A 27,870-nucleotide genomic window follows, 5' to 3' on the forward strand; every position below is an offset into this window, starting at 1 on the left:
CTATGCTTGGACAAGAAGAGGCTTTGCAAGCTTTCACTATGAAACAGTATCACAAATTGAACATGCTTCTGAATCAAAATGATTAGTACAGAATATTAATATCTCCCTTCATAAATCACTGAAAAGCAACCCTGAAGCATGATGGTAGGGCTGCAGTTATATTTGGTTTGCACCAAACATTCAGGACACTGGGTTAATTTTAGTGTCCTGAGACCACAATTATTTATATTTAAAAAAAAAGCTTCTAGCAAAATTCAGGCATGATGTAATGTTCATCTTTTTCAGAAGTGGTTTCCTCCTTGTCGAAGGGTGACAAATCTGCAGTGCTGAGAATATTGATGCCAGCCAAAATGCTCTGCATCGTGGTCAGTAGCGTAGCTGGCCTATGACATCTTCCCTCTTTTTTTCGCTTGCTCAGTTAGGCCTGGATTGTGCCCAGTGTTTCTTTTATCCATTAATGTGTATAGGGAGATTTAAACCTTTGCCAATAATATTATAACCTTTTGAAGCTTTTTTAATTCTTCAGTTCTTCTGAAAGTTCAATTTCACGGGCTGATCTTTTTTTTTAGTGAACAGAAGCAGTCCAACACAGTAAAATAACTGATTATATCAATTTAATGTATTTAAAACAGTTTTAGTATGATTGTGCATGACTTTCTTCTGTGAAACATGAGATTTTAGGCTGACGTCTGCCTGATATTCTCAATTCTCAACAAAAAAAAAGTATCAGGAACAACATGAGGGTGAGTAAACGATGACCATTTTTATTTTGGGTGAACTATTACTTTAATGGCGGAAAGAAACTTTCAATGCAATTTTACTGTGTACCACAAGAGAGCGGCGATGTGTTTATAACCCAAAGAGGATTCACGTTTGCGAGGTTGTGTGTTTATGTATTGCTGTGTTTATATATATATATATATATATATATGTTACAATATTCTAAGTGTGTAAAAAAATGTATTTTCACTGAAACTTGCATTTTTGTTGCATTTTTCGTTGTTACTTCCAATCCATACAGATAATAATAAAAAAAAATAACGGAACTTCACAAAATCCGTGTTTCTGTACGGAGTGTTATCAATGTAACACACGTTTTATGCTAACCGCGGGCTTCAATCTACATACACTGATATTCTCAAATCTCAACAAAAAAAAAGTATCAGGAACAACATGAGGGTGAGTAAACGATGACCATTTTTATTTTGGGTGAACTATTACTTTAATGGCGGAAAGAAACTTTCAATGCAATTTTTCTGTGTACCACAAGAGAGCGGCGATGTGTTTATAACCCAAAGAGGATTCACGTTTGCGAGGTTGTGTGTTTATGTATTGCTGTGTTTATATATATATATATATATATATATGTTACAATATTCTAAGTGTGTAAAAAAATGTATTTTCACTGAAACTTGCATTTTTGTTGCATTTTTCGTTGTTACTTCCAATCCATACAGATAATAATAAAAAAAAATAACGGAACTTCACAAAATCCGTGTTTCTGTACGGAGTGTTATCAATGTAACACACGTTTTATGCTAACCGCGGGCTTCAATCTACATACAGAGGATCAGTCTTACAAAACTAATTTTCAATCTATTGCATTTGACAAGAATGACAGTTTTTTGTATTTGACAAACAGTACAATCACCATGAATCTTGACAGGCTTCGTAAAAGAGTGAGACACTACATTGATCAGGTAAGAAGAGGCAGTATATTTAGCATTAAGACTGTAGCATCAATTTGTATTTCAAGTAAGATTTGATTAATTTCTGATTTTATAAAGCTGTTTATATGATACTACGTAATCAGAATATTATTGAAAATGAAAAAGGTAGAGTTAGTACATTAAGCTCGGAACACCTGGGTGTATTCTTGAAGCTAGCCAGCTGACTTTCATGCTAACAGATTTGAAAGCTTCTTAATTTATTTTTAAATAACATAATTAATAGATATGGCATCATGTTGTTTTGGACTGTTATTCTCAGAAATAAATAGGTAATATAACCTCTATGAGGGCGTGTGCACGTCAGACTGCACTAATGTGGCTAAATGATCTTCTACATCAAGTTTTATCTTCATAGTGACAATATAAATGAAATGAAGTTTTTCTCTATAATTATCGCATGATCTGTTTTATAGCAACAGTATCAAAGTGCTCTGTTCTGGGCTGACAAAGTAGCATCCTTATCACATGGTAAGTATCTTCATCCTCCTGAACACTATGGATACTGTCAAACAGCAGTAGATACAATTCATATTCTGTGTTAATTAAATTACCTTGACTCTTAATTGCATACTGGACTAATCCCAGACTGTTTAATCTCTTATAGAGGATCCTCAAGACATCTATTGGTTAGCACAGTGCCTTTATTTGACAGCACAGTATCACAGAGCTTCTCATGCGCTCAGATCTCGCAAACTTGACAAGGTAAGAGCTACTGACTGATCGATTGATGAAAGTCATTTCAGTAGTAACAGATATTCTTAAGTCTCTGAGTTGCAGTCCTTCAAAAACCTAACCCGATCAATTAATTGACACAAATGTATTTCCATGCTGAAATGTTGGAAGTGCAGTAGAATGAAGTAAAGAAATCATCGTGTTCAAGGGAGTTAATGAATTAGTATACAGTGCTTGTTATTTATAGCTTCGTTTTTGTTTCTCAGTTGTATGGAGCCTGTCAGTATCTAGCTGCAAGATGTCACGTGAGTATTTACATTAATGTCATGAAAGCTTTATTTTATGCATTATATAAAATCAAATATTGTGAAATTGCATATAAATGCATTATATATACAATATATATTTTTGCCTTTTTGTGGGAAGATTTGTAAAATGGATTTTACTATGTAAATGTAAATAAATAAGTGTATTGGTATCTGAAAGCGTAATCAAACTAGCCAAAATATTTAATAAATGGGTGGAGCATTTGTGTAACTTACAGACCAATTTTTCTGAAAACCTATATAAGGAAATAATCATTGATTGTACTATTACATTTTTTTGTAATCTGCAGTATGCTGCCAAAGAATATCAACCAGCTCTTGACATACTGGACATGGAGGAAGCAGCCAGTAAAAAATTATTGGAGAAGAATGTAAAGGAGGATAACGGCTCAAGAGAAACCGTAAAGGAATGGGAAATGTCTCCTGCTTCAGTGAGCCTAACTCTTTTATTTATTTATTTTAGGATCAAAACGGCATTGTTTTTTCCCCCTGATTTTCTTGTTCATTGATTGTGTTTATTATGTTTTATTTTTTAGATTTACACTATACCTGAATGAATGAGTCCAGTTGGTCTTTAGAAATAAACAGTTTGACTGGATCTTTTACTCCCTGTGGCCTTTTCATTTAGATCAATAGTTCCATCTGTCTCTTGCGGGGGAAGATCTATGATGCCATGGACAACAGACCCCTAGCCACGTCTAGCTACAAAGAGGCCTTGAAACTGGACGTCTACTGCTTTGAAGCCTTTGACCTTTTGACGTCCCATCACATGCTGACCGCCCAAGAGGGTGAGAGAAGCATTTCATACTTTCATTCAGTTTTTGAAATTCTGTTTTTGTACATTAAGTTGCTTACAGCTTAACTAACATTTTTAGTGGACCCTAAAAAATATGTATGTATATAAATGCTTTTAAATTCATAAAATGTTATTTTGTTGTAGAGAAAGATTTCTTGGATTCTCTGCCCTTAAGTCAACAATGTACAGAAGAGGAAGTGGAATTGCTGCATTTCCTTTTTGAAAATAAGTTAAAGAAGGTAAGAAGGCCTTTTTTCTATCGAAACTTTAGTAAGGTTCAATTAGGACAAAAAGAAGTAAAAGATTTGTGTACCAAAGATGGTTTGCTAAGATTTACATATGAAAAAGCTTTGATTGAACATCCACGTCATCGTGTGGATCAGATGCTGTTCATAATTTTTCCCGATTTTGTTGTGTTTATTCTTCAGTTTAAAAAAGGAACGTGCACAAATTACTATGAGAATTTGAAGTACCTGTTTATTCAGTCAATGGTTTTGAAGTGCTCACTGAAGAGCTAATCAGCAACTCTCCTTTTCCAGTATAACAAACCTAGCGAGATGGTCGTCCCAGAAATAGTCAACGGTCTCCAGGACAACTTGGATGTTGTCGTCTCCCTCGCAGAGCGACATTATTACAACTGTGACTTTAAAATGTGCTACTCTCTTACGTCAATGTAAGTCTGCAAAACCGACATTGGTTTCTAATGTTTGGTTTGACATTTAGGGAGAATTCGAAATCCTCTGATGTTTTTCTTTTTTTTTTTTTTTTATCTAGGGTTATGGTGAAGGACCCGTTTCATGCTAACTGTTTACCAGTGCACATAGGAACCCTTGTTGAGCTGAGCAAAGCAAATGGTATGAGACTACAATATTGATTTCAGCTTTCATTTAAATGTCGACTTTTAATGTGGAATCATAACATTTATCATCCGTTGTCTCTTTAGAGTTGTTTTACCTGTCTCATAAACTGGTGGATTTGTATCCCAGCAATCCAGTGAGTTATATTCTCTTTCATAACAACACAAGTTTCAGCTAAGTTTTATGTGATTGCTTTCTCATAATTTCTTTCTCTGTGAACCTTTTCAAGGTTTCGTGGTTTGCTGTTGGTTGTTACTACCTCATGGTTGGGCATAAAAACGAACACGCAAGGCGGTATCTGAGGTACAACTGTAATTAATTATGTAAACTTGCAATTCCATTCAAAAGTTTGTGGTCAGTAAGATTTTTTTTTTTAAGAAATGGTTACTTTATTTAGCAAGGATGCATTAAATGACCTGAAGTGACAGTAAAGACTTTTAATGATTGTTACAAAAAATTAACAATTCAAATGAATATTGTTTAAACTTTCTAAAATATTAAGTAGCAAAACACAGCTGTTGAGCACCAAATCAGCATATAAGAAGGATTAGAAAAAAGTTTAGCTTTGCCTCCTCTGGAATAAATTACAATTTTAAATATATTCAAATAGAAAACAGTTATTTGAATTGTAATAATATTTAATATGCTTTAACTAATATATAATATTAATATGTAGCATTACAGTTACTGTATTTCTGTTCAAATAAATGCAGCCCTGATGAGCATAAGAGACTTAGTTCAATAACATTCAATTGTTTTACTGAAATTGTCACATAATGTTGTCTAACATACATTTCTTACTAAAGAAGTCACTCATATCTTCGAAAGAAATACAAAATAAGTGAAAAAGTATTGTAAACTTTTACCCTATTACATAAATGCAAATATTCTGGGGGAAAACCACTTTTTAGTGCTGACCCTGCAGAACTCAATTTCCCATAGAGGTCATTTTCGTGAAACGTGTTTCTGTGCTAAATCTGGCAAAAGGTTTCGTAATAATAGCAGTAGATTTGTAGCTGAGGAAACTCATGGTTAACATCAAAATCCCCTTCTACAGTAAAGCCACCACACTGGAGCGCACATACGGACCGGCATGGATAGCATACGGCCACTCGTTTGCTGTGGAGAGCGAACACGATCAGGCCATGGCTGCGTACTTCACTGCTGCCCAGCTCATGAAAGGGTTTGTAGACCTGCAGTGCTTGTGACAGTTAAATTCATTAGGACAAGACAAATATTTGCCTCTAGTTTAGGCCAAAAAAAAACATTCTGACTTCCTGTTTGATCAGATGTCACTTGCCCATGCTGTACATTGGTTTGGAGTATGGACTCACTAACAACCCCAAGCTGGCAGAACGTTTCTTTAGCCAGGCCCTCAGCATTGCGCCTGAGGACCCCTTTGTCATACATGAGGTAGCTGTGGTTGCCTTCCAAAATGGAGAGTAAGTGATTACAAAAGCATTCACTCTATATTCATCAGTTGTTAGTGGTTTTGTACAAGCTTTGCTGATGAACGCTTTGCTTTGTTGCAGTTATAAAACAGCCGAGAAGTTGTTTCTAGATGCTATGGATAAGATCAAGGCCATTGGAAATGAGGTAACCATCTTGTTGCTTCTATCATCTAGTTGTTTATCTGCTTGTTTTTGGTCAGAACAGACGTTAGTCAGAGTAGACGTCATGATGCTCTTTTATGTTCTTGGGTGCATCGTTCAACTGATGAAACAATGAAAATACCTCTTTTACACAAATTTCCAATAGACAAACAGATTCTTGTATTGATCGTTACTCAAATTCAGTAGTGTCAAAGTAAAAAATGTGTCTGTCCTCTATAGCATATTAACTTTAATGGCCGTATTTCTCACTTTTGGTACATTGTAGGAATCATACCCTTGTAAAATGTTCTGTTCTTTTAATGAATCTTCCTTTTTTTTTAGGTGACGGTAGACAAATGGGAGCCGCTCTTAAACAATTTGGGTCATGTCTGTCGAAAATTGAAGTAAGTTGAAAGAATCCTGATTTTACAGTACATTTGAGTTTTTAGTACATTTACTTTCGTTTTTCATAACCTACGCTACCATTCAAATGTTTGGGGTTGACAGAAATAAATTATTTTCATGAGCTGCATTTAGTTGATCAAGGGTGCAAAAAGTTGTGCAGTAATAGTAAAGACATTTATAATCTTACAAAAGATTGTTTGAAATAAATGCTGTTCTTTATTAAACCTTCTATTCGTCAAAGAATCCTGAAAAAATGATCAGTTTCCACAAAAGTATTTCAACATTGATTAGAATAAATGTTTCTTGAGCACTAAATCAGCATTTTAGAATGATTTCTGAAGGATCATGTGACACTGAAGACCTACTGCTGAAAATTCAGCTTTGCCATCACAGGAATAAGTTATATTTTAAAATATTATGTAAAATCAGAATAATACTATTCCACAATATTAACTTTTTTATTGCATTTAAAAAAAAATCTAATTAATGCAGCCTTCTTGAGTGTAAGAGACTTCAAAAACATTACACATAAATCTTACAAAACCCAAACCTTTTGAGTGGTAGTGTACATACACTACACTACATATTGGCAAATATTGCAGCTGAAATACCTCATTATATCCCATTTAAAATAGATGGGAGCCATAGTGACGCACTAACCTGGAATTGTAACTAACAAGTGTCTGCTACTAAAATGATCAGGAGTGGTATTTTAATGAAGAGCATGAACTGGGCATGGTCACATGACATCCTTTCTCTGATTTGTGTCTTGTTTTCTCTGCTTTAATAGAGTGCTTGTTTTGTTCTGTCACTCTAGTGTTTCATGAATTATGCATGTCCACCCACTGGATATCAAAGGGCTCGCAATTCACACTTGAAGATCATTCCACTCATGATTCTATAGTTATAAAGGGCTCTTTAATTATTTCTTTTGTCTTTGCTTGTTAAAAAATAAATAATATATACAGAGAGAGAGATTTTTTTAAGTTTGGAAATTTCAACATTGATAGAATGTTCAGAATTCTAAATCTACTACATACTACTAAAAGTGGCAAACTAGACCCACACTAAAAAAATCGATAATAATGTGCAGTGTTTATACTCTCAAGTCGACATTTGATTACGATTTTGCACTGCTTCTACAGCGAGCTTGTCTAGATGTTGATCTGTTGCAATAGACACAAATCAGGTCAGTGATTGCTTTCATCTTGTTTGTGTAGGAAATATGAACAGGCTCTCGAATACCACAGGCAAATAGATGGGAGCCATAGTGACGCACTAACCTGGAATTGTAACTAACAAGTGTCTGCTACTAAAATGATCAGGAGTGGTATTTTAATGAAGAGCATGAACTGGGCATGGTCACATGACATCCTTTCTCTGATTTGTGTCTTGTTTTCTCTGCTTTAATAGAGTGCTTGTTTTGTTCTGTCACTAGTGTTTCATGAATTATGCATGTCCACCCACTGGATATCAAAGGGCTCGCAATTCACACTTGAAGATCATTCCACTCATGATTCTATAGTTATAAAGGGCTCTTTAATTATTTCTTTTGTCTTTGCTTGTTAAAAAATAAATAATATATACAGAGAGAGAGATTTTTTTAAGTTTGGAAATTTCAACATTGATAGAATGTTCAGAATTCTAAATCTACTACATACTACTAAAAGTGGCAAACTAGACCCACACTAAAAAAATCGATAATAATGTGCAGTGTTTATACTCTCAAGTCGACATTTGATTACGATTTTGCACTGCTTCTACAGCGAGCTTGTCTAGATGTTGATCTGTTGCAATAGACACAAATCAGGTCAGTGATTGCTTTCATCTTGTTTGTGTAGGAAATATGAACAGGCTCTCGAATACCACAGGCAAGCTTTGGTCCTCATCCCACAGAATGCCTCCACTTACTCAGCCATCGGTTATGTGCACAGCCTCATGGGAGATTTTGAGAGTGCCATCGACTACTTTCACACTGTGAGAATATATAACCATCATAATTTGTTTGTCTGTTTTTTTAATCAATTATGATTCACTTCAAACATTTAAACTCCTTCGTTAGGCACTTGGTCTTAAACGAGATGACACATTTTCCGTAACCATGCTGGGTCACTGCATTGAGATGTATATCAGCGACTCGGATGCTTACATTGGTAAGACAACCATCCATGCGCTTTGAATGCTGCATCTGATTCACAAATTTTCTTTGCAACTATTAAGTTGTCTTGTTTTGCAGGAACTGATATTAAAGACAAAGTGAGAAAGACCCTCAGCTCGCCTGCACTGATGAAGATGCTCAACACTTCTGCTGACGGCAATGAGAGCAGAGCACAACCCATAGAAGAGGTGAACGTGTGCCTGGAAACGCAGTCTTTCAATGCTGACAAACAAACCGATGCTTTCCAGCGCTTCCTTTTAGAATGTGACATGCATGAGAGCGATATGATGCTGGAGACGTCCATGTCTGACACCAGCACGTGATTGAGACCTATAAATGGGTCAAAGAGGAACTTTGAGCGTGAGATGATGATAGAATGTGACGCTAAAGAGGACACAACCAACCCACCCTCCCTCCATCCGCCACTCCTGCCGTGTCCTCCGTGTCGGACCCCTGTGGATTTTTTTACTATGAATAAATGTAAAGAAGTGAATGCAAAAGGGTTCGAATGATTTAATCAATAAACCCTGCATCCATATTTTTACACAGATTAGTGTGTTCTCATTGGTGCTCTATTAAAACACCTGTTTTGTGGATGAGGCTGAACAAAATGTGATTTTTACATTGCCAATCAGGCTATAACATTTATCTGCTGACATTTGCATTTAGTTTAGAAAACCCTGAAATTAGTCAACCAAAGGAAGTTACTTGCAACGACTTTGATCAGTGATTTTATCAGTCATCTCAAATCTGTGTTTGAACTTGAGAATGCAAGGTAATCTGTGCATTTCACCAAAACCAACCCACAGATTTGATCAACTTTATTCATTTTGGGAAATTTGTTTTTGTAACGCTTTATAAAAGCTTGGTTAGTTTGTCTAACCAGATTTGTAGTGAAATACAAGAATATGATAATTAATATGAATTATGTGATAACAGTATACACTGCCAGTCAAACATTTGGAATAATTAAAGTTTTTATAAACATGGTTTTTGAAAGAAATCTCTTATGCTCACTAAAGCTGTATTTATTTGATAAAAAATACAGTATGATTGTATGATGTATTGCAAATCACTTGCTGCTATAGAGACGGGATGCTGAAGTTAAGGACAGGTGTAATTAGATATAACTATGTGTAGCTGTTTTTTGTTTTGTTTTGGTAGCACTATTTTAAGGTGTCCTTGTTACACGTTACTTACTATTATAATAATAATAAATTATGCATAATAACATGCAAGTAACCCTATTCAAACCCTAATCCTAACCTTAAGTACATGTAGTTAATTAATATTACTCCGTACTTAAATGTATAATTACACTGTAACAAGGACACCTTCAAATAAAGTGTAACCTTTTTGTTTTAAATTTAATGTTAATATAAATTTATTGTTGCTCAGTAAACTATTGTACATTTAGAATCGTGGACGTGAATTCGCCGTTTTCAATGTTATGTTTGTGAGCTGTACTTTTTCAGCACCGTAATTGCATTGTATCAAAATGACACTTTTAGTGGTTAAAGAAGACACTTAATATAGAGTGGGTCTGATACTTCTGTGGATTAAAAAATGATAGTAGATACTTTTCTTAGATTCAGTTGAGATAACTGAATGGTTTTGCAGATAGATGATGGATTTGCTGATGGATGCTTTTGCAGATGTGAATTGTGCAAGTAAATGGTTGGATAGATACTTTTTGCATATAGATTAATGGGAAGATTGACAATTTTGCAGATATATCTGTGGAAACAGAAGACAGATGGACAGACACATTTGTTTAGCTAAATAAATGAGTTGATAGGCTAATACTTTAGCAGAAAGATAGATGGACAGATAGATAAACGGCTGGATGCCTACTTTTATTGTCAGATCATATTTGTTGATTAAGTACTGTATATATGTATGCAGACGATAGATACATTTGCAGATAAATAAATGAATGGACATAGTCAAAACAAAAATTAATCAGACACAAGATATAATTTTTGATATTTTTATTTACTTGTGGGTGCACGACACTAGTTCATTTTTGTAAGTGAGGATAAAATAAATAAATAAAACTGTGACATTATACCCAAACATTCTTCATACAGTGGACTACCAGTAAAACTGATAGAAATTTATTCAGACACTTTGACCTGACCATGTTTTTTTTATTTTTATTGCTAATGCGACCTTTTTGACTGAACCACAGACTGAACAAAATTAAGCATTGCTTGGTAATTAGTTGATCTAAATTGGTATTATCTAATTGTGTAGGCTACTTAAATTGAACAGCTGGATCATTTTTGGTTGATTGTAATCCATTGCATAGCCTACTTTTTATCAAAGTAATCTGTTATTGAGTTCTTGTCATATTTTATTACCATTTTTTAAACTATAGCAAATAAGCTGTGATAATGTGAGAAATGTTGAAGGTGTCTGAATACAGTTTGGTTTGTCTGTATGCATGCTTTTTCATAGATGGACTGATATATTTGCCGATAAATAGAGGTCTAGCTGTGGAAAGATACAGATGGACACACATTTGTGTGATTAATAAATGAGTCGATTTATGAGTGTAGTAGATTCGCCGATGGGTGGATAGATCTTTTTGTAGACGAACGGATAAATAATTTTGCAGATAAATAAACAGTTATATACTTCTGTAGCTAGACGGGGCAGGTCTACATTTTTTGACAATAAATAATGGATAGGTTATATCTGTATAATTGATACTGAATGCTTTCGCCGACGGATGGATAGATAAATCTGCAGGTGAGTAAGGGAATGGAAACAGAATATAGATACACAGACAGATTGTGGCCTCGTGTTTCTTGCAGTTCCTAGTCGTGACTGTTACGGTCACTCCGTGAGTCAGCCCAGCAGCCCAGGCGTATGGAGCTCAGTCAGCACCGGCAGCCCGTTCGGACCGGATCCACCGTGCGTCCAGCCGAGCTGCACCGACAGCGACTCCGAGGACGACACCGCGGCTCCCGGCACTACACGATGACAGTCATGGTCGCTGTTTTTATCCCCCTCCACCTTGCTCAAATGAAAAGATTTGTTTTACTTGAGTAATATATTAAAGTGTATCTCTAGTATCTACATCAAAAGATGAACTAAATATATAATGCCCAAATAACCATATTCTATTTAGTTTTACTATTTAAAATAACGTAGCTCTGCTTCATAATTCTGTTTTTGTTGTATAAACAAAATGCAACGAAACATAGGCTATTCCTCTTGACGAGACAAGAGAATAAATACCAACGTGCGAGCCTCGCGGTCTTTGGGTGACTTCCCGCGAGAGTTTGCGGATTTCGGCCAGCTAAGAGGGCGAAATGGAGATATGAGGTCTGAAAAGGAGCAGAGGACAGGAAGCAGGGAGAGAGGCAGCGTGGAGATCCAGTTCAGAGAGTGTCAGAGGGAGCAGGACAACGTCGCGGTGAACCCGAGGCACAAGGAGGAGAAAAAGGAGATCTTCACCAAGGTAAGTGGCGCAGTTGTTTGGTAGGCTGGGAGAGTGATGAGGATGTAGTGGTAATATAAATGGTTTATATTTAGTCTAATATATAACAAGTCCATTAAATATTTGTTTTATATTTTTTACATTTAGGCCAAGAGTATCCAGCTGTTGTAGAATTTGCTCCATTTCAGAAGGTTTCCAAGAAAAAGTTAAAGAAGAAAGATGCCAAAGCAGGAACTATTGAAGAAGGTGTTTCTATTTTTAATTTATAAAACATCATTTATAAGTTTCAAGTATTTATAAAAAGTGACTTTACTAAGTAAAATATATACTACAGAAAGCTAATACATTTGTTTAACACTTTATTTAAAAACATTTTTCAGACCCAGAATACAGGCGATTTCTGGAAAATTACTCTTGTGATGAGGAGAAATCAATGGCAAATCCAGAAACACTCCTGGGAGAGATTGAAGCTAAAACCCGAGAACTCATAGGTACTGTTTTGGAAATTGTTTAGCACTCTTAGTCTGTTTGTGGATAAATGTATGTCAGACTCAGGACATGTATTTACAGGACAAGTGTATTACAAAGCTAGTTTTAGTTTATTTTGTTGAGAACATTTTTGATGTTGAGAATTGCTATTCTACTATAGAGCTGTTCAATCATGACATCAATTTGCAGGCCAGTCTGGTAGGATAATTTGTAATGAGCTGCTATGGACTTATTATATAGGTTTTTAACAGATGAGTAAAATATGTCTGTGGTGAACATTACTTGAACTAGATCATAACAGATGTTCCCTATCGATACTTCACTCGTACTGCGTCTGCTAAGACGCTATGGGAAAACTCCTTTTTCTCCAATGACTGAAGCTTTTTCAATAACGCAGTGTAACTGCATGGCCATTGGTTCGTGCAGTGAATTAAAAACAAACCAATAGCTCAGCAGCGGAGCTGCACGAGCCTATGGCGATGAAGCCCGCCAGAATGGGTGGGGCAATCTGGTTTTATATAAGCGGGCATTTCGCCATAGGATCCTCAGATTTCTTCTCCTTCAGCGACGACGTTCTTCGCTGATCTACGAGACTAGTTCTCTCACTGTTGAAATGCCTTCGCAGCGGATCAAGCTGAACCAGCAACCCTCTGCTCGGCTGATTCGCCGCTTCTCCGCCACCTTCAGCTTAGTGTCCCAGCTGATCCCCTGCCGCCATCCGGCGAGCCTAAAAGAGCTTATTTCTAAGGAGGTAAGTTCAAAAAGAGCACATTTTCTAGCGACGTTGTTGCAAATGTTGCACTGCGAGTGTGGCTTGTGCAGGGAACCCTGCACGATGCAGAAGGGCAGTGAGTGCATTGCCTGTCTGGGCAGCCCCCACACAGAGCCGTGTGCTCACTGAGACGGAATGCTCTTACTGAGAGCATGAGTCTCGCTCTTCTCCACTCGCGGACCGCCTTTATGAAGGCAGCCTCGCTCTCTCGTTTCTCCTCTCTCAGCAAAGCTCGGAGAGAGAAACAGCGGAGCCATGGGGCTGAGCAACCGGGGTTGAGCGATCGCACACCGGCACAGAACCCGCGTGCCCGCTCTCCCCGCTGCACTTTGATCCACAGCGGAAGGGCAGTGAGCTGCACCATCACTGAGACAGAATGCTCTCACTAGGCGTGTTTCCATTACCCTTCAAATTGCGCAAATTGAAATGGCGAATTATAAACGCGCCTAATGGAAATGCGTCAATTTCGCAAAAACGCCCATATATCACAAACAAGTTTTTACGCTCGCATGAGGTGGTTTTCTGTTCAATCATGACATCAATTTGCAGGCCAGTCTGGTAGGATAATTTGTAATGAGCTGCTATGGACTTATTATATAGGTTTTTAACAGATGAGTAAAATATGTCTGTGGTGAACATTACTTGAACTAGATCATAACAGATGTTCCCTATCGATACTTCACTCGTACTGCGTCTGCTAAGACGCTATGGGAAAACTCCTTTTTCTCCAATGACTGAAGCTTTTTCAATAACGCAGTGTAACTGCATGGCCATTGGTTCGTGCAGTGAATTAAAAACAAACCAATAGCTCAGCAGCGGAGCTGCACGAGCCTATGGCGATGAAGCCCGCCAGAATGGGTGGGGCAATCTGGTTTTATATAAGCGGGCATTTCGCCATAGGATCCTCAGATTTCTTCTCCTTCAGCGACGACGTTCTTCGCTGATCTACGAGACTAGTTCTCTCACTGTTGAAATGCCTTCGCAGCGGATCAAGCTGAACCAGCAACCCTCTGCTCGGCTGATTCGCCGCTTCTCCGCCACCTTCAGCTTAGTGTCCCAGCTGATCCCCTGCCGCCATCCGGCGAGCCTAAAAGAGCTTATTTCTAAGGAGGTAAGTTCAAAAAGAGCACATTTTCTAGCGACGTTGTTGCAAATGTTGCACTGCGAGTGTGGCTTGTGCAGGGAACCCTGCACGATGCAGAAGGGCAGTGAGTGCATTGCCTGTCTGGGCAGCCCCCACACAGAGCCGTGTGCTCACTGAGACGGAATGCTCTTACTGAGAGCATGAGTCTCGCTCTTCTCCACTCGCGGACCGCCTTTATGAAGGCAGCCTCGCTCTCTCGTTTCTCCTCTCTCAGCAAAGCTCGGAGAGAGAAACAGCGGAGCCATGGGGCTGAGCAACCGGGGTTGAGCGATCGCACACCGGCACAGAACCCGCGTGCCCGCTCTCCCCGCTGCACTTTGATCCACAGCGGAAGGGCAGTGAGCTGCACCATCACTGAGACAGAATGCTCTCACTAGGCGTGTTTCCATTACCCTTCAAATTGCGCAAATTGAAATGGCGAATTATAAACGCGCCTAATGGAAATGCGTCAATTTCGCAAAAACGCCCATATATCACAAACAAGTTTTTACGCTCGCATGAGGTGGTTTTTCAGTCAATGCGAAAAAGGAATAATTTGCAAAACTGCAATGGAAAGTTTTTTTCGCATTTACAGGTCACATGGCGTCTGTAAAAAATCATTCTTCAATGTACTATAACCTCCAAGAAACACTTCATACGTGGTCGCTCTCCAGTATAAGGGGCTTTCCCTACCATTAATGCTTAGACAATTACACTGCACACGTCTGCGGTGCAGTGTGGCTCTGATATGGCCACTGAAGCTGATTGCGGCCACTCTAACGTTAGTCAATGCTTGTGTTTATTCCAGCCGCGCCACGCACGTTTCTGAAGCGGCTCTCTGTGCTGCTTCTGTAAAGATACACACATATGCCTCCTTTGAATAAATATAGCCAAAATCCGTCAAATTCCCACCAAAATCCATTGCCATGACTTATCGCGAGTGGCAAAAGGTTACGTTTTAGTTGCATAACATTGGTTAATGGAAACGCCGTCATTTCGCAAAACTTTTTTATCAACATTTATAAAATATCGCCAAAGTTTTGCGCAAATCTGTAATGGAAACGCGCCTACTGAGAGCATGAGTCTCGCTATTCTCCACTCAGGGTTCGCCTTCAATGAAAGCAGCCCCGCCTCCCGTTTTTCCTCTCTCAGCGAGCCTTGGAGATAGAGAAACAGCAGAGCCAAGGTTTGAGCGATCTCACACCGGCACAGAGCCTGCATGCTTGCTCTCCCCGCTGCACTTTGATCCGCCGGTGTGTCTTACATGTAAGGATCAGCACCCCTTGTTACATCGAGCAGCTTAATCCTCCTAGGCGGATCGGAGTAGAAAGCTGTCACTGACAGCTTCGCATTTGTGTGGGGGTCGCTAAGGCTGCGCTCACAGAGACGGGATGCTTTCACTACGAAAGCAGTCTGCCCCTGTTCACTCGCGGAAGGCAGCCCCGCCTCCCCCGCTCTCATGTCTCTCTCCTCCCAGTTACCTCGGAGGAAGCAACGACGAGCTCACGGGTTGAGTGATCAGGCTTGAGCAATTTCATGCCAGCACACATCCTGCATGCTCCACTTAATCTGCCAGTTATACGTAAGGATCAGCGCCCCTCATTACACGGACCGGCTTAATCCTTCTAGGCAGATCGGAGCAGAGCACTGTCACCTCTCTATTGCTGGCAGCTTTGCATTTATGTGTATGTCGCTAAGGCTGTGCTTAGAGAGATGAGCTGCTTTCACTACGAAAGCAATCTGTTCCTGTTTCGCTCGCGAGAGGCGGCCTCGCCTCCCCCGCTCTCACGTTTCTCTCCTCCCAGTTACCTCGGAGGAAGAAACGATGAACTCACGGGGATCAGCGATCAGGCTTCAGTGATTTAACGCCGGCAAAGCCCCCGCGTGCTTCACTCTCCACGCAGCTCTTTGATCTGCCAGTGTGTTTACACATGAGGATCAGCACCTCTTGTTCGTCGAGCAGCTCGATCCTTCTAAGCGGATCGGAGCAGAACGCTGTCACCAATGATTCAATATTGCCAGTGGTGTATAAAGTACCTGAAAGCTATACTCAAGTAAAAGTACAGATATCTTACCAGAAAATGACTTTGGTAGAAGTTGAAGTCACCATTTAGAATATTATTGTACTTAAGTACGGAAAGTATTTTTTTAATCTTAAATGTACTTAAATATTGAAAGTAAAAGTACAAGTAAATGCAAAATTATATATATATATATATATATATATATATATATATATATATATATATATATATATATCTATATATATATATATAAAAATGTTCATACACAGCTTGAGTAGCAAGATTGCGTTCAGTTTTAACTCTTTCTTCCATTTTGTATTTTTGGGTAAGAATAAGAAGCACTTCATCCGGTATTTAGTGTCTTTCATTCCAACATAAGAAATAATTTCTGGATTCTGCATCTGAAATGGCATTTAGCCTACAGTTTAATGTATCTCAGAGGGGACATGGATGCATTTAACCTGCAGTTACAGATGGATAAATAATGTTTTGTTTTTAAAACGTTGAACGTAAAACGTTGAATACTGATACATTAGCTCTAAAATGTAAGTCACTTATTGCTTTACTGAACTTTACTGAACTTTACTGAAATTATTATTAAATGTGTTATCATGCTGATATTGGCAGAAAAGCGGTACTCTTTGTGTGATATAGATTAAGTTAACTATATTAAATTGTATACATATAAAAAGCATAAGCACAGAAGCATTTTTGCCATCCATAATTTAGTATGCCTGGAATTTTGAGTTTTAATAGACTAATAAATCAACGTGCGTGCAATCTGTGTGTGATTTCGTGATAGTTTACTTGATAATATCAGATCGCACATCATTACAACAACGTAAAGTGGTTAAGCAAATAATAATCATAATCGGCAGGGATCCCAGACCAATACAATTAGTGTGCCTCCTCTATTTTAAAACCCACGATTCGCCACTGGACTCAGGGTTAATTTTACCAAGAGCGTGCTGTTATTAAATTGTATACATATAAAAAGCATAAGCACAGAAGCATTTTTGCCATCCATAATTTAGTATGCCTGGAATTTTGAGTTTTAATAGACTAATAAATCAACGTGCGTGCAATCTGTGTGTGATTTCGTGATAGTTTACTTGATAATATCAGATCGCACATCATTACAACAACGTAAAGTGGTTAAGCAAATAATAATCATAATCGGCAGGGATCCCAGACCAATACAATTAGTGTGCCTCCTCTATTTTAAAACCCACGATTCGCCACTGGACTCAGGGTTAATTTTACCAAGAGCGTGCTGTTCCCCAGCCAACGGAACAGTTCTCGACTCAGCCCAAATGAGGGCGGTAGTCACACCAGAATGTGCATTGGCCATTCAGCAGCTCGCGGCCTCATTCAAAGTTGGAGCCTCTCGTCCTCTTAAGGCGTTTCAGAAGATGCTGGGCCTCTTTGCCTCCGCGTCTCTGGTACTTCAGTTGGGCCCGCTTCACATGCGACCACGAGTTCTGTCACGCGCCTGGCGTCTCGGACGCCTTCGTATCAAGGTGGAAACCGCTCTGCTACTGGTGTAAGCATAGGTTAAGCATATGGGAGAGCTGCAGGCACTCTCTGTGAGCCCCACCTGCCTCGAATTCGGGCCCAGCGACTCTAAAGTCGTCCTGAAGCCAAGGCATGGTTACATACCTAAGGTGCTCTCTACTCTGTTCAGAGCACAGGTAATAACTCTATGGGTGCTTCCTCCTTCGGAGCAAGACCAAGAGTTGAATTTACTCTGCCCCGTCAGGGTGTTGAGAGTTTATATTGAGCGTTCCGCCCCGTTCAGGCAGTCGGATCAGCTATATGTATGCTTCGGTGTCCGCACCAAGGGGTTTATGGTCATGAAGCAGAGACTTTCCAAATGGATAATTGATGCTATTGCGCTAGCGTACTCTTCTTTGGGCCTACAATGCCCCATGGGAGTAAGAGCCCACTCAACTAGTGGCGTCGCCTCTTCCTGGGCTTGGTCTAGCGGTGTGTCCATTGCAAAAAATTGTGCAGCGGCCGGCTGGGCCTCGCCATCCACATTTGCCAGGTTTTATAATCTGGACGTCTCAGGCCCGATTCCTGTCTGCATAAATAGGCTCGCTCTTGTCATATGACAACCAGTGCTTAGGCGTTTGCCTTCTTTCCTGTACGCTCTTGGCCCTCACTGAGTTCCGAGGCTGTACGAATTTCTCTTCGAACGATTACTCCGGGCAGACCTCTGTGAGTTTGGCCCTATTGCCTCCTGCGGGGCTTCCCTGCAAAATACTTGGTCCCTCTGGGACCCCTTGGGTGCTTAAGGCAAATTCAAGTATTAGTCGTTCTTCTAGCATAGCATGGCGGGATTGTACTGGTTCCCCATAGCATCTTAGCAGACGCAGTACTAGTGAAGTATCGATAGGGAACGTAACCTCGGTTCCCTGAGATACGGGAACGAGTACTGCATTGCTGGCCGTGCTATGTAGCTGCACGACTCAGTCGTTGCTTCAATCGAAGTGGATTGGACCTGTGGATCCTATGGCGAAATGCCTGCTTATATAGCCAGATTTCCCCGCCCATTCTGGTGGGCTTCATCGCCATAGGCTCATACAGTTACACCGCGTTATTGAAAAGGCTTCAGTCATCGGAGAAAAAAGGAGTTTTCCCATAGCGTCTTAGCAGACGCAGTACTCGTTCCCATATCTCAGGGAACCGAGGTTACATTAGTAACCAAGTACGTTCTTATTTTTTTGTTCTACTTCTTAAATAACACAGTCGTTCCTCAAATGTGAATTTTGATCATATTGTGTGATTTCAAAACACATGTTGCCATAGATGTTATTTTGCTCATCAACAGAAAACCACTATTCAGATTTTTCAGCTGAAACATATTGTTCCATTAAAATTCACCATAAACTAAGCTCTATTTTCCCTCTGTGTGACTTTATGTGCAGCCAAAAGGACAACACCTTTGCTGGAATACATCAAAAACAAGAAATTAGAGAAACAGGTAAGAACATCATCTGATTGCATGTTATACACTATGATTTTGTACTGTATATACATGATTCTTTTCAATTCTAGAGAATAAGAGAGGAAAAAAGAGAGGAGAGGCGAAGGAGGGAACTGGAAAAAAAGCGACAGAGGGAGGAGGAGAAGCGGAAGCGCAGAGAAGAGGAGAGACGAAAGCGAAAGGAGGCTGAAAAGCAAAAGAAGCTCTCTGAAAAGGAGATAAAGATCAAGGTATGACTTAAAACCATATCACATCCTGAAGATGACTGTGGTACAGACGTTCATGTATTTTGGTCTTAGTTTCATGGTGATTCATTTAATCAGCACAGGTGCTTGTCATTATTTCCCTTGTTTGCCCTGTATTTAAGTTGCCCTATTTTCACTTTTCATTTCCTCCAGTATTGTTGCGTTCTGCACACTATTTCACATTGCCTACTCGTATTTGGATTTGTCTACCTTATAAACCTTGTTTTACATTAGTCTTTGAACTTCATCATCATCTTCGGACATTGAGCATGGCAGACTGTTTTTCACCTGTCATTGTCAGTAATGTACTGAAAACCAGTCATTACATGAGATTTGCAATATTGACTTCTTTAGCTTTTGAAGAAATGTGATCGAGACGATGACGTGGACTCAGACAGACTGAAAGATAAAGGAGATGGTCCCTCTGGGACCCCTTGGGTGCTTAAGGCAAATTCAAGTATTAGTCGTTCTTCTAGCATAGCATGGCGGGATTGTACTGGTTCCCCATAGCATCTTAGCAGACGCAGTACTAGTGAAGTATCGATAGGGAACGTAACCTCGGTTCCCTGAGATACGGGAACGAGTACTGCATTGCTGGCCGTGCTATGTAGCTGCACGACTCAGTCGTTGCTTCAATCGAAGTGGATTGGACCTGTGGATCCTATGGCGAAATGCCTGCTTATATAGCCAGATTTCCCCGCCCATTCTGGTGGGCTTCATCGCCATAGGCTCATACAGTTACACCGCGTTATTGAAAAGGCTTCAGTCATCGGAGAAAAAAGGAGTTTTCCCATAGCGTCTTAGCAGACGCAGTACTCGTTCCCATATCTCAGGGAACCGAGGTTACATTAGTAACCAAGTACGTTCTTATTTTTTTGTTCTACTTCTTAAATAACACAGTCGTTCCTCAAATGTGAATTTTGATCATATTGTGTGATTTCAAAACACATGTTGCCATAGATGTTATTTTGCTCATCAACAGAAAACCACTATTCAGATTTTTCAGCTGAAACATATTGTTCCATTAAAATTCACCATAAACTAAGCTCTATTTTCCCTCTGTGTGACTTTATGTGCAGCCAAAAGGACAACACCTTTGCTGGAATACATCAAAAACAAGAAATTAGAGAAACAGGTAAGAACATCATCTGATTGCATGTTATACACTATGATTTTGTACTGTATATACATGATTCTTTTCAATTCTAGAGAATAAGAGAGGAAAAAAGAGAGGAGAGGCGAAGGAGGGAACTGGAAAAAAAGCGACAGAGGGAGGAGGAGAAGCGGAAGCGCAGAGAAGAGGAGAGACGAAAGCGAAAGGAGGCTGAAAAGCAAAAGAAGCTCTCTGAAAAGGAGATAAAGATCAAGGTATGACTTAAAACCATATCACATCCTGAAGATGACTGTGGTACAGACGTTCATGTATTTTGGTCTTAGTTTCATGGTGATTCATTTAATCAGCACAGGTGCTTGTCATTATTTCCCTTGTTTGCCCTGTATTTAAGTTGCCCTATTTTCACTTTTCATTTCCTCCAGTATTGTTGCGTTCTGCACACTATTTCACATTGCCTACTCGTATTTGGATTTGTCTACCTTATAAACCTTGTTTTACATTAGTCTTTGAACTTCATCATCATCTTCGGACATTGAGCATGGCAGACTGTTTTTCACCTGTCATTGTCAGTAATGTACTGAAAACCAGTCATTACATGAGATTTGCAATATTGACTTCTTTAGCTTTTGAAGAAATGTGATCGAGACGATGACGTGGACTCAGACAGACTGAAAGATAAAGGAGACAGCGGAGAAACGGAGAAGAACAGATGGGAAAATCCGGCAGGACACACTAAGTCAAAGGATTCCAAGGATAAGTAAGAACTACCTAAAACTTGCCACTACTTGCCATAAAAGATACAGTGGGGTTTAAAAATCTGGGATTCAACATCTACCATTTAAAGTTGGCACAAAATGGCAATTCTGTTTTTTGAATGCATCTTAATGATCTTATTGTGAAAGATTTATCCATGCATATGTTGACCTTGTAATCAAAAATCTTAATCAAATCTTAATCAAATAGTAGGAGTAAAATCGAGAGTGACAAGGAGCAGCGGGAAGGTCACGGCCGTCGCCAGAGGGACAAAGAGCATCGCGGCAGAGATGAGGAGCGCAAACGACAGAGGCATCACTACGAATTTGACAAATTCATGCGACGCAAGGAGGAGACCAAATGGGGTAAAGGCTACTGCCAGGACAGAGCCAAGAAAGACCAACATCATGGCTATTCTTACTGCCCAGAGACCGGAGACAAACTGGGCAAGGAGGATCGAGAGGACATGGGCAGCAGGAAAGAACGGATTCGCAATAAGGTAAATAAATGCTAACGGAGTAGCGATATCTTACAGTCACAGTCCATTTGCTGCCCTGGTTCTGGTATTATGTACAGTTATTGTCATCAGTCAGTTTGTCCGGTCTGTGTAGCAGATGAATCCACTAATGCATTCAATATTTACACATCTGTAGTTGATTTATACATCATTATGTCTGTGGGAAATACAATACGAATCTGCCTCCCTCCAGGGGCTTTCAATGCAGCCTACACTGATGTGTTGAGGTAGTTAGCTGTAATTTGGCTGTTGGCAATATTATTGACGGAAGACAACGTGTCTCTCAGTCTGTGTTAGTGCATCAGGAGAAAAGGACTTCCCAGTCTGAGGGGCCAGACCAGATAGGAGGGGCTCTGCCAGCAAAGGTACAGCTAGTTTTTGAGCCTTTCTACCCACGGGAGGGGATGCTACACATGCTGTTTACTGAGAGGCAGCGCACCTTACTGTGCCAGGCGTGCTTGTTGACAGCAGAATGTTGCTAATGCTGTAATGGCACAGATGAGGAGTGGTTCCCAATAGAAGAAGTTTATAAAAATGAAAACTACGGCTCTGTTCCAAAACGTAGTGAGTTGCCTACATGGGCAGCATTTTAAGGCATCGTATGCATCTAGCTCCCAATGTAGAGATGGTGTGGGGGATTCATTTAAGATGGCAGATGAGGAATGTCCATTAGAATTATAGTGTAAAATGTATAAATGAGATGCAACAACTCATTTAAACCTAGAAATAAAAAATTAAGATTTTTTAAATGTCATAAAAATATAACATTATAAAAATTATATAAAATCTTAAAAAATATCTGCTATATTGCAGGGGGGATATCCATTCAAGATAGCAGATGAGGCAGGAAAATGTATAAATTAGATTCAACATCTCATTTAAACCAGGGAAAAAAATTAAATGTGGATTTTAAGGATTTTGAAACATTTAAAACATAGAAACTTTATTTCATAAAGTGAAGAATAAATATTTAGGATTCTGCTTTTTCAGAGAAAATAAATCTGTCCTAGATGGTGGATGAGGCGAGAGAAATGTAGAGTAAATTATAGTTACTTAAATCGAATATTTTTTTTCAACCTGAAAATAAAAGTTTAAAGGGTTAGTTCACCCAAAATATTTAATTAGCCCATAAATTACTTATATTAAAGTTATATAAAAAATTGTCTTTATTCTTTCAAGCTGTTTAATGCAACTCAGCGGGTGTTGCATGCATCAGTCCAAAAGAAGTTAAATAAAAAGCGCCCATCCATAAAAAATGTCTCACACAGCTCCGGGGGGTGAACAAACGTCATCCGCCCGGAGCTGCTTCCGTGTAGGACTATTGGCGCAAGCTACATTAAAGTGATTATTATGTTTTGAATATGGATATTTTTCTTACATAAACGCATCGATTCGCTACAGGAGGCCTTTGTTCACCCCCCGGAGCTGTGTGAGACACTTTTTTTTATGGATGGGTGCTTTTTATTTAACTTATTTTGGACTGATGCATGCAACACCCGCTGAGTGGCATTAAACAACTTGAAAGATCAAAGACAATTTTTTATATAACTCAGACTGGATTTATCTGAAAGAAGAAAGTCATATACACCTAGGATGACTTGAAGGTGAGTCATTTATGGGCTAATTTTCATTTTTGGGTGAACTAACCCTTTAAGGACTTTAAAATGTAAAAAAAAAACTGTTTAAAATCTAGGTTTATTTTAGGAAAATATCCATCCAAGGCGGCAAGAGAAATTTCAGTTAAACCATATTTATCCACTAAATGTTTATGCACTATGTATAGTGAAAGAATTTAATCATATATAAAAATTTAATTTTTCCCAATATGTTTTTAATGAGGAGCACTATTTGTGTGATTGCTGCCTATGTAAAGCATATGTAGAGTGTTGTCTTAAAAGGCTGCTTCCTATGTAGACAGTAAATAGCATTTCACTTGGTTTTGGAACAGATCCTACATGTATATAGAAGAATACCTATATCTTGCACATTGAAATGATTACATGCTGGATTCTGTTTATACATTTTAGTAAGTAGTCATTTAGCAGATGATTTTATCCAAAGTGACTTACACATATTTTCTGAAGCGATGATAGCAACAGTAGTCCGGTTACTAGCCCTGAGCTTTAGCCATTATGTGTCACCCCCATCACGTGCTTGTTGACAGCAGAATGTTGCTAATGCTGTAATGGCACAGATGAGGAGTGGTTCCCAATAGAAGAAGTTTATAAAAATGAAAACTACGGCTCTGTTCCAAAACGTAGTGAGTTGCCTACATGGGCAGCATTTTAAGGCATCGTATGCATCTAGCTCCCAATGTAGAGATGGTGTGGGGGATTCATTTAAGATGGCAGATGAGGAATGTTCATTAGAATTATAGTGTAAAATGTATAAATGAGATGCAACAACTCATTTAAACCTAGAAATAAAAAATTAAGATTTTTTAAATGTCATAAAAATATAACATTATAAAAATTATATAAAATCTTAAAAAATATCTGCTATATTGCAGGGGGGATATCCATTCAAGATAGCAGATGAGGCAGGAAAATGTATAAATTAGATTCAACATCTCATTTAAACCAGGGAAAAAAATTAAATGTGGATTTTAAGGATTTTGAAACATTTAAAACATAGAAACTTTATTTCATAAAGTGAAGAATAAATATTTAGGATTCTGCTTTTTCAGAGAAAATAAATCTGTCCTAGATGGTGGATGAGGCGAGAGAAATGTAGAGTAAATTATAGTTACTTAAATCGAATATTTTTTTTCAACCTGAAAATAAAAGTTTAAAGGGTTAGTTCACCCAAAATATTTAATTAGCCCATAAATTACTTATATTAAAGTTATATAAAAAATTGTCTTTATTCTTTCAAGCTGTTTAATGCAACTCAGCGGGTGTTGCATGCATCAGTCCAAAAGAAGTTAAATAAAAAGCGCCCATCCATAAAAAATGTCTCGCACAGCTCCGGGGGGTGAACAAACGTCATCCGCCTTCCGTGTAGGACTATTGGCGCAAGCTACATTAAAGTGATTATTATGTTTTGAATATGGATATTTTTCTTACATAAACGCATCGATTCGCTACAGGAGGCCTTTGTTCACCCCCCGGAGCTGTGTGAGACACTTTTTTTTATGGATGGGTGCTTTTTATTTAACTTATTTTGGACTGATGCATGCAACACCCGCTGAGTGGCATTAAACAACTTGAAAGATCAAAGACAATTTTTTATATAACTCAGACTGGATTTATCTGAAAGAAGAAAGTCATATACACCTAGGATGACTTGAAGGTGAGTCATTTATGGGCTAATTTTCATTTTTGGGTGAACTAACCCTTTAAGGACTTTAAAATGTAAAAAAAAAACTGTTTAAAATCTAGGTCTATTTTAGGAAAATATCCATCCAAGGCGGCAAGAGAAATTTCAGTTAAACCATATTTATCCACTAAATGTTTATGCACTATGTATAGTGAAAGAATTTAATCATATATAAAAATTTAATTTTTCCCAATATGTTTTTAATGAGGAGCACTATTTGTGTGATTGCTGCCTATGTAAAGCATATGTAGAGTGTTGTCTTAAAAGGCTGCTTCCTATGTAGACAGTAAATAGCATTTCACTTGGTTTTGGAACAGATCCTACATGTATATAGAAGAATACCTATATCTTGCACATTGAAATGATTACATGCTGGATTCTGTTTATACAAGTAGTAAGTAGTCATTTAGCAGATGATTTTATCCAAAGTGACTTACACATATTTTCTGAAGCGATGATAGCAACAGTAGTCCGGTTACTAGCCCTGAGCTTTAGCCATTATGTGTCACCCCCATCACCACCACCATAAATACAAACCATGTTAAATGCAAAAAAGAGCATAACAGATACAGTGCAGTAAAATGTTTTTGTTATGGACTAAATGGATTTTGAGGGGCTGTCAATAGCTGGTTGTCTGCCTAACTGAAATGTGATTCAGAAGGGGACGGAAATCGATTATATGCATGAATAGCACTTTCTTAAGTAACCTGTCATGAGAAAAATCTGTGTTTGTGGTATGAAATATGAGTGTATTGCTTTTGTCTTTTGTGTCTTACTCATTTCACGGCACAGGACCGACCGGCAATGCAGCTGTACCAACCTGGTGCTAGAAACCGCAAGCGAATGGGCTCTGGAAACAAGACATTTGACTTCCCACCAATCTCTCCTGAACACGGAGGAGAACACTGCTACAAGACGGTCATTGGTACAGGCTCAGAGAAGTGTGCCGATGAGTGAAAAAAAGACCAAGACAGGAAGAAGTCTACTTTCAGAAGCAAGGGTCATGCCAGTATAGAAAGAACAGTCAAGATCAACCTTTTTTTTCTGTCTCTTGAATCTATGTGTGAGTATAGTGCATTGAAATCCCCACTTAATATTTTATACACAGTCAGCAGTGTCATAAATCTAAACTGATCGGCTTCTGAACGCTTATCAAGGATTCACACCACTTCAGTGACAACAATACCTCAGATCAGATTTGTATGCCTTTTGTAGTGCAAGAAATGGATTCCGTTAAACAAAAGAATATAGATTATATATATATATATAGAGAGAGAGAGAGATTTTACTGTAAAAAAAAAGCTGTATGTGTTGTGAAATCTGTATTTTAAATATATGTAATGTGGGATGGGGAACAGAGACATATTTTTTCTTTAGGAATATAAAAATGCTACATTGTATTAATGAAACATTTAAGCATGCAACTCTTAATTTTTACACTTCTGTCTCTTGAATCTATGTGTGAGTATAGTGCATTGAAATCCCCACTTAATATTTTATACACAAAGTCAGCAGTGTCATAAATCTAAACTGATCGGCTTCTGAACGCTTATCAAGGATTCACACCACTTCAGTGACAACAATACCTCAGATCAGATTTGTATGCCTTTTGTAGTGCAAGAAATGGATTCCGTTAAACAAAAGAATATAGATTATATATATATAGAGAGAGAGAGAGAGAGATTTTACTGTAAAAAAAAAAAGCTGTATGTGTTGTGAAATCTGTATTTTAAATATATGTAATGTGGGATGGGGAACAGAGACATATTTTTTCTTTAGGAATATAAAAATGCTACATTGTATTAATGAAACATTTAAGCATGCAACTCTTAATTTTTACACTTTCACACTGTAATGCCTTTGAATGATGCCTCTGTTGTCCCTGATGTATAGACATTGTGGTTTTTCTGTATTAACAAATATATCTCACAACAGGATATAGCAAATGTCAGAGCATCGTTTTACCTGCGGGCCAAAATGAACAAAAAATTGTTTGTTAAAATCGTCTTCTGTTAGGTCAAATAACAGGTTTTGTGATATTTCTGAACAGTGTGCATGTTTTTGAGAAATTGCAGTAATTCGGTGGTGGGAGGCTACATGCCTTACCTTTGATTTGCACTTAAAGATCCCGTCTGTTATTAAAATAGCCTACAGGTTTTTAGAATTATTGTTGAGTCCAACAAAAAAAGTAAACTCTGTAGAATACTTTAAAAATGTGAAACTGTATTTGATGGATTGACCATTTGTGTACAATAAAGATATATGATTATATAAAGTATTATTTGAATTTCATTATTATTTCTTATGATTCTTTACTTTAAACATTTAAATTTGTAACCTATATTTTGACTTTTACACTTGGATTAAATTGAACAATGTATAGCTTTAAAAACAATGAAAGAATTTGTTTAAAATAAATTAGTTAAATTAACAAAGAAATTGAATTATATAAAATTACAAAATTCTATAATTCAGTATTTGCACCGTAATTACAGTTTCTCGTGCAGCTAAATTACAATTGAAGTAATCCTAAAAAAAAAAA

General features: G+C 38.2%; 2 protein-coding genes across 3 annotated transcripts; both read left to right on the forward strand.

The window, feature by feature from the left end:
- Positions 1-298: 298 nt before the first annotated feature.
- On the forward strand, positions 299-9,217 carry LOC107597489 (cell division cycle protein 16 homolog). Of its 2 annotated transcripts, XM_016288569.1 has the most exons (20): positions 299-365; positions 682-743; positions 1,643-1,700; positions 2,144-2,198; positions 2,335-2,432; positions 2,669-2,707; positions 3,019-3,159; positions 3,357-3,516; positions 3,669-3,763; positions 4,064-4,197; positions 4,299-4,378; positions 4,468-4,517; positions 4,611-4,684; positions 5,439-5,564; positions 5,671-5,823; positions 5,914-5,977; positions 6,316-6,377; positions 8,220-8,355; positions 8,441-8,531; positions 8,615-9,217. In XM_016288569.1, exons 3-20 carry the CDS (start codon positions 1,653-1,655, stop codon positions 8,857-8,859), a joined length of 1,851 nt encoding a protein of 616 aa, XP_016144055.1. In that variant the 5' UTR covers positions 299-365; positions 682-743; positions 1,643-1,652; the 3' UTR covers positions 8,860-9,217. The 2 variants fall into 2 exon arrangements, with proteins under 2 accessions (XP_016144055.1, XP_016144054.1); XM_016288568.1 differs by lacking the exons at positions 299-365; positions 682-743 and having other exon boundaries at positions 1,495-1,700; positions 8,615-9,216.
- Positions 9,218-11,864: 2,647 nt separating this feature from the next.
- LOC107597564 (regulator of nonsense transcripts 3A-like) lies at positions 11,865-26,772 on the forward strand. Its single transcript, XM_016288694.1, has 10 exons — positions 11,865-12,009; positions 12,132-12,230; positions 12,365-12,475; positions 19,323-19,378; positions 19,453-19,611; positions 19,981-20,032; positions 21,416-21,497; positions 21,704-21,992; positions 22,298-22,375; positions 26,121-26,772. The coding sequence occupies exons 1-10, from the start codon at positions 11,865-11,867 to the stop codon at positions 26,283-26,285; spliced, it is 1,236 nt and encodes a 411-aa protein (XP_016144180.1). The 3' UTR covers positions 26,286-26,772.
- The last annotated feature ends 1,098 nt before the right edge of the window (positions 26,773-27,870 follow it).

Source organism: Sinocyclocheilus grahami, unplaced genomic scaffold (genome assembly GCF_001515645.1).
Source record: "Sinocyclocheilus grahami isolate Dianchi unplaced genomic scaffold, SAMN03320097.WGS_v1.1 scaffold233.1, whole genome shotgun sequence".
NCBI classification, from domain to species: Eukaryota; Metazoa; Chordata; class Actinopteri; order Cypriniformes; family Cyprinidae; genus Sinocyclocheilus; species Sinocyclocheilus grahami.

Coding starts and splice junctions, on each gene's coding strand:
- LOC107597489 (XM_016288568.1), top strand. CDS start 1,536: ATGCTAACCGCGGGCTTCAATCTACATACAGAGGATCAGTCTTACAAA. Junction 1,701..2,143: donor TGAGACACTACATTGATCAG/GTAAGAAGAGGC, acceptor TCTGTTTTATAG/CAACAGTATCAAAGTGCTCT. Junction 5,565..5,670: donor GCTGCCCAGCTCATGAAAGG/GTTTGTAGACCT, acceptor CTGTTTGATCAG/ATGTCACTTGCCCATGCTGT.
- LOC107597564 (XM_016288694.1), top strand. CDS start 11,865: ATGAGGTCTGAAAAGGAGCAGAGGACAGGAAGCAGGGAGAGAGGCAGC. Junction 21,993..22,297: donor AAGAACGGATTCGCAATAAG/GTAAATAAATGC, acceptor CGTGTCTCTCAG/TCTGTGTTAGTGCATCAGGA. Junction 22,376..26,120: donor GAGGGGCTCTGCCAGCAAAG/GTACAGCTAGTT, acceptor TTCACGGCACAG/GACCGACCGGCAATGCAGCT.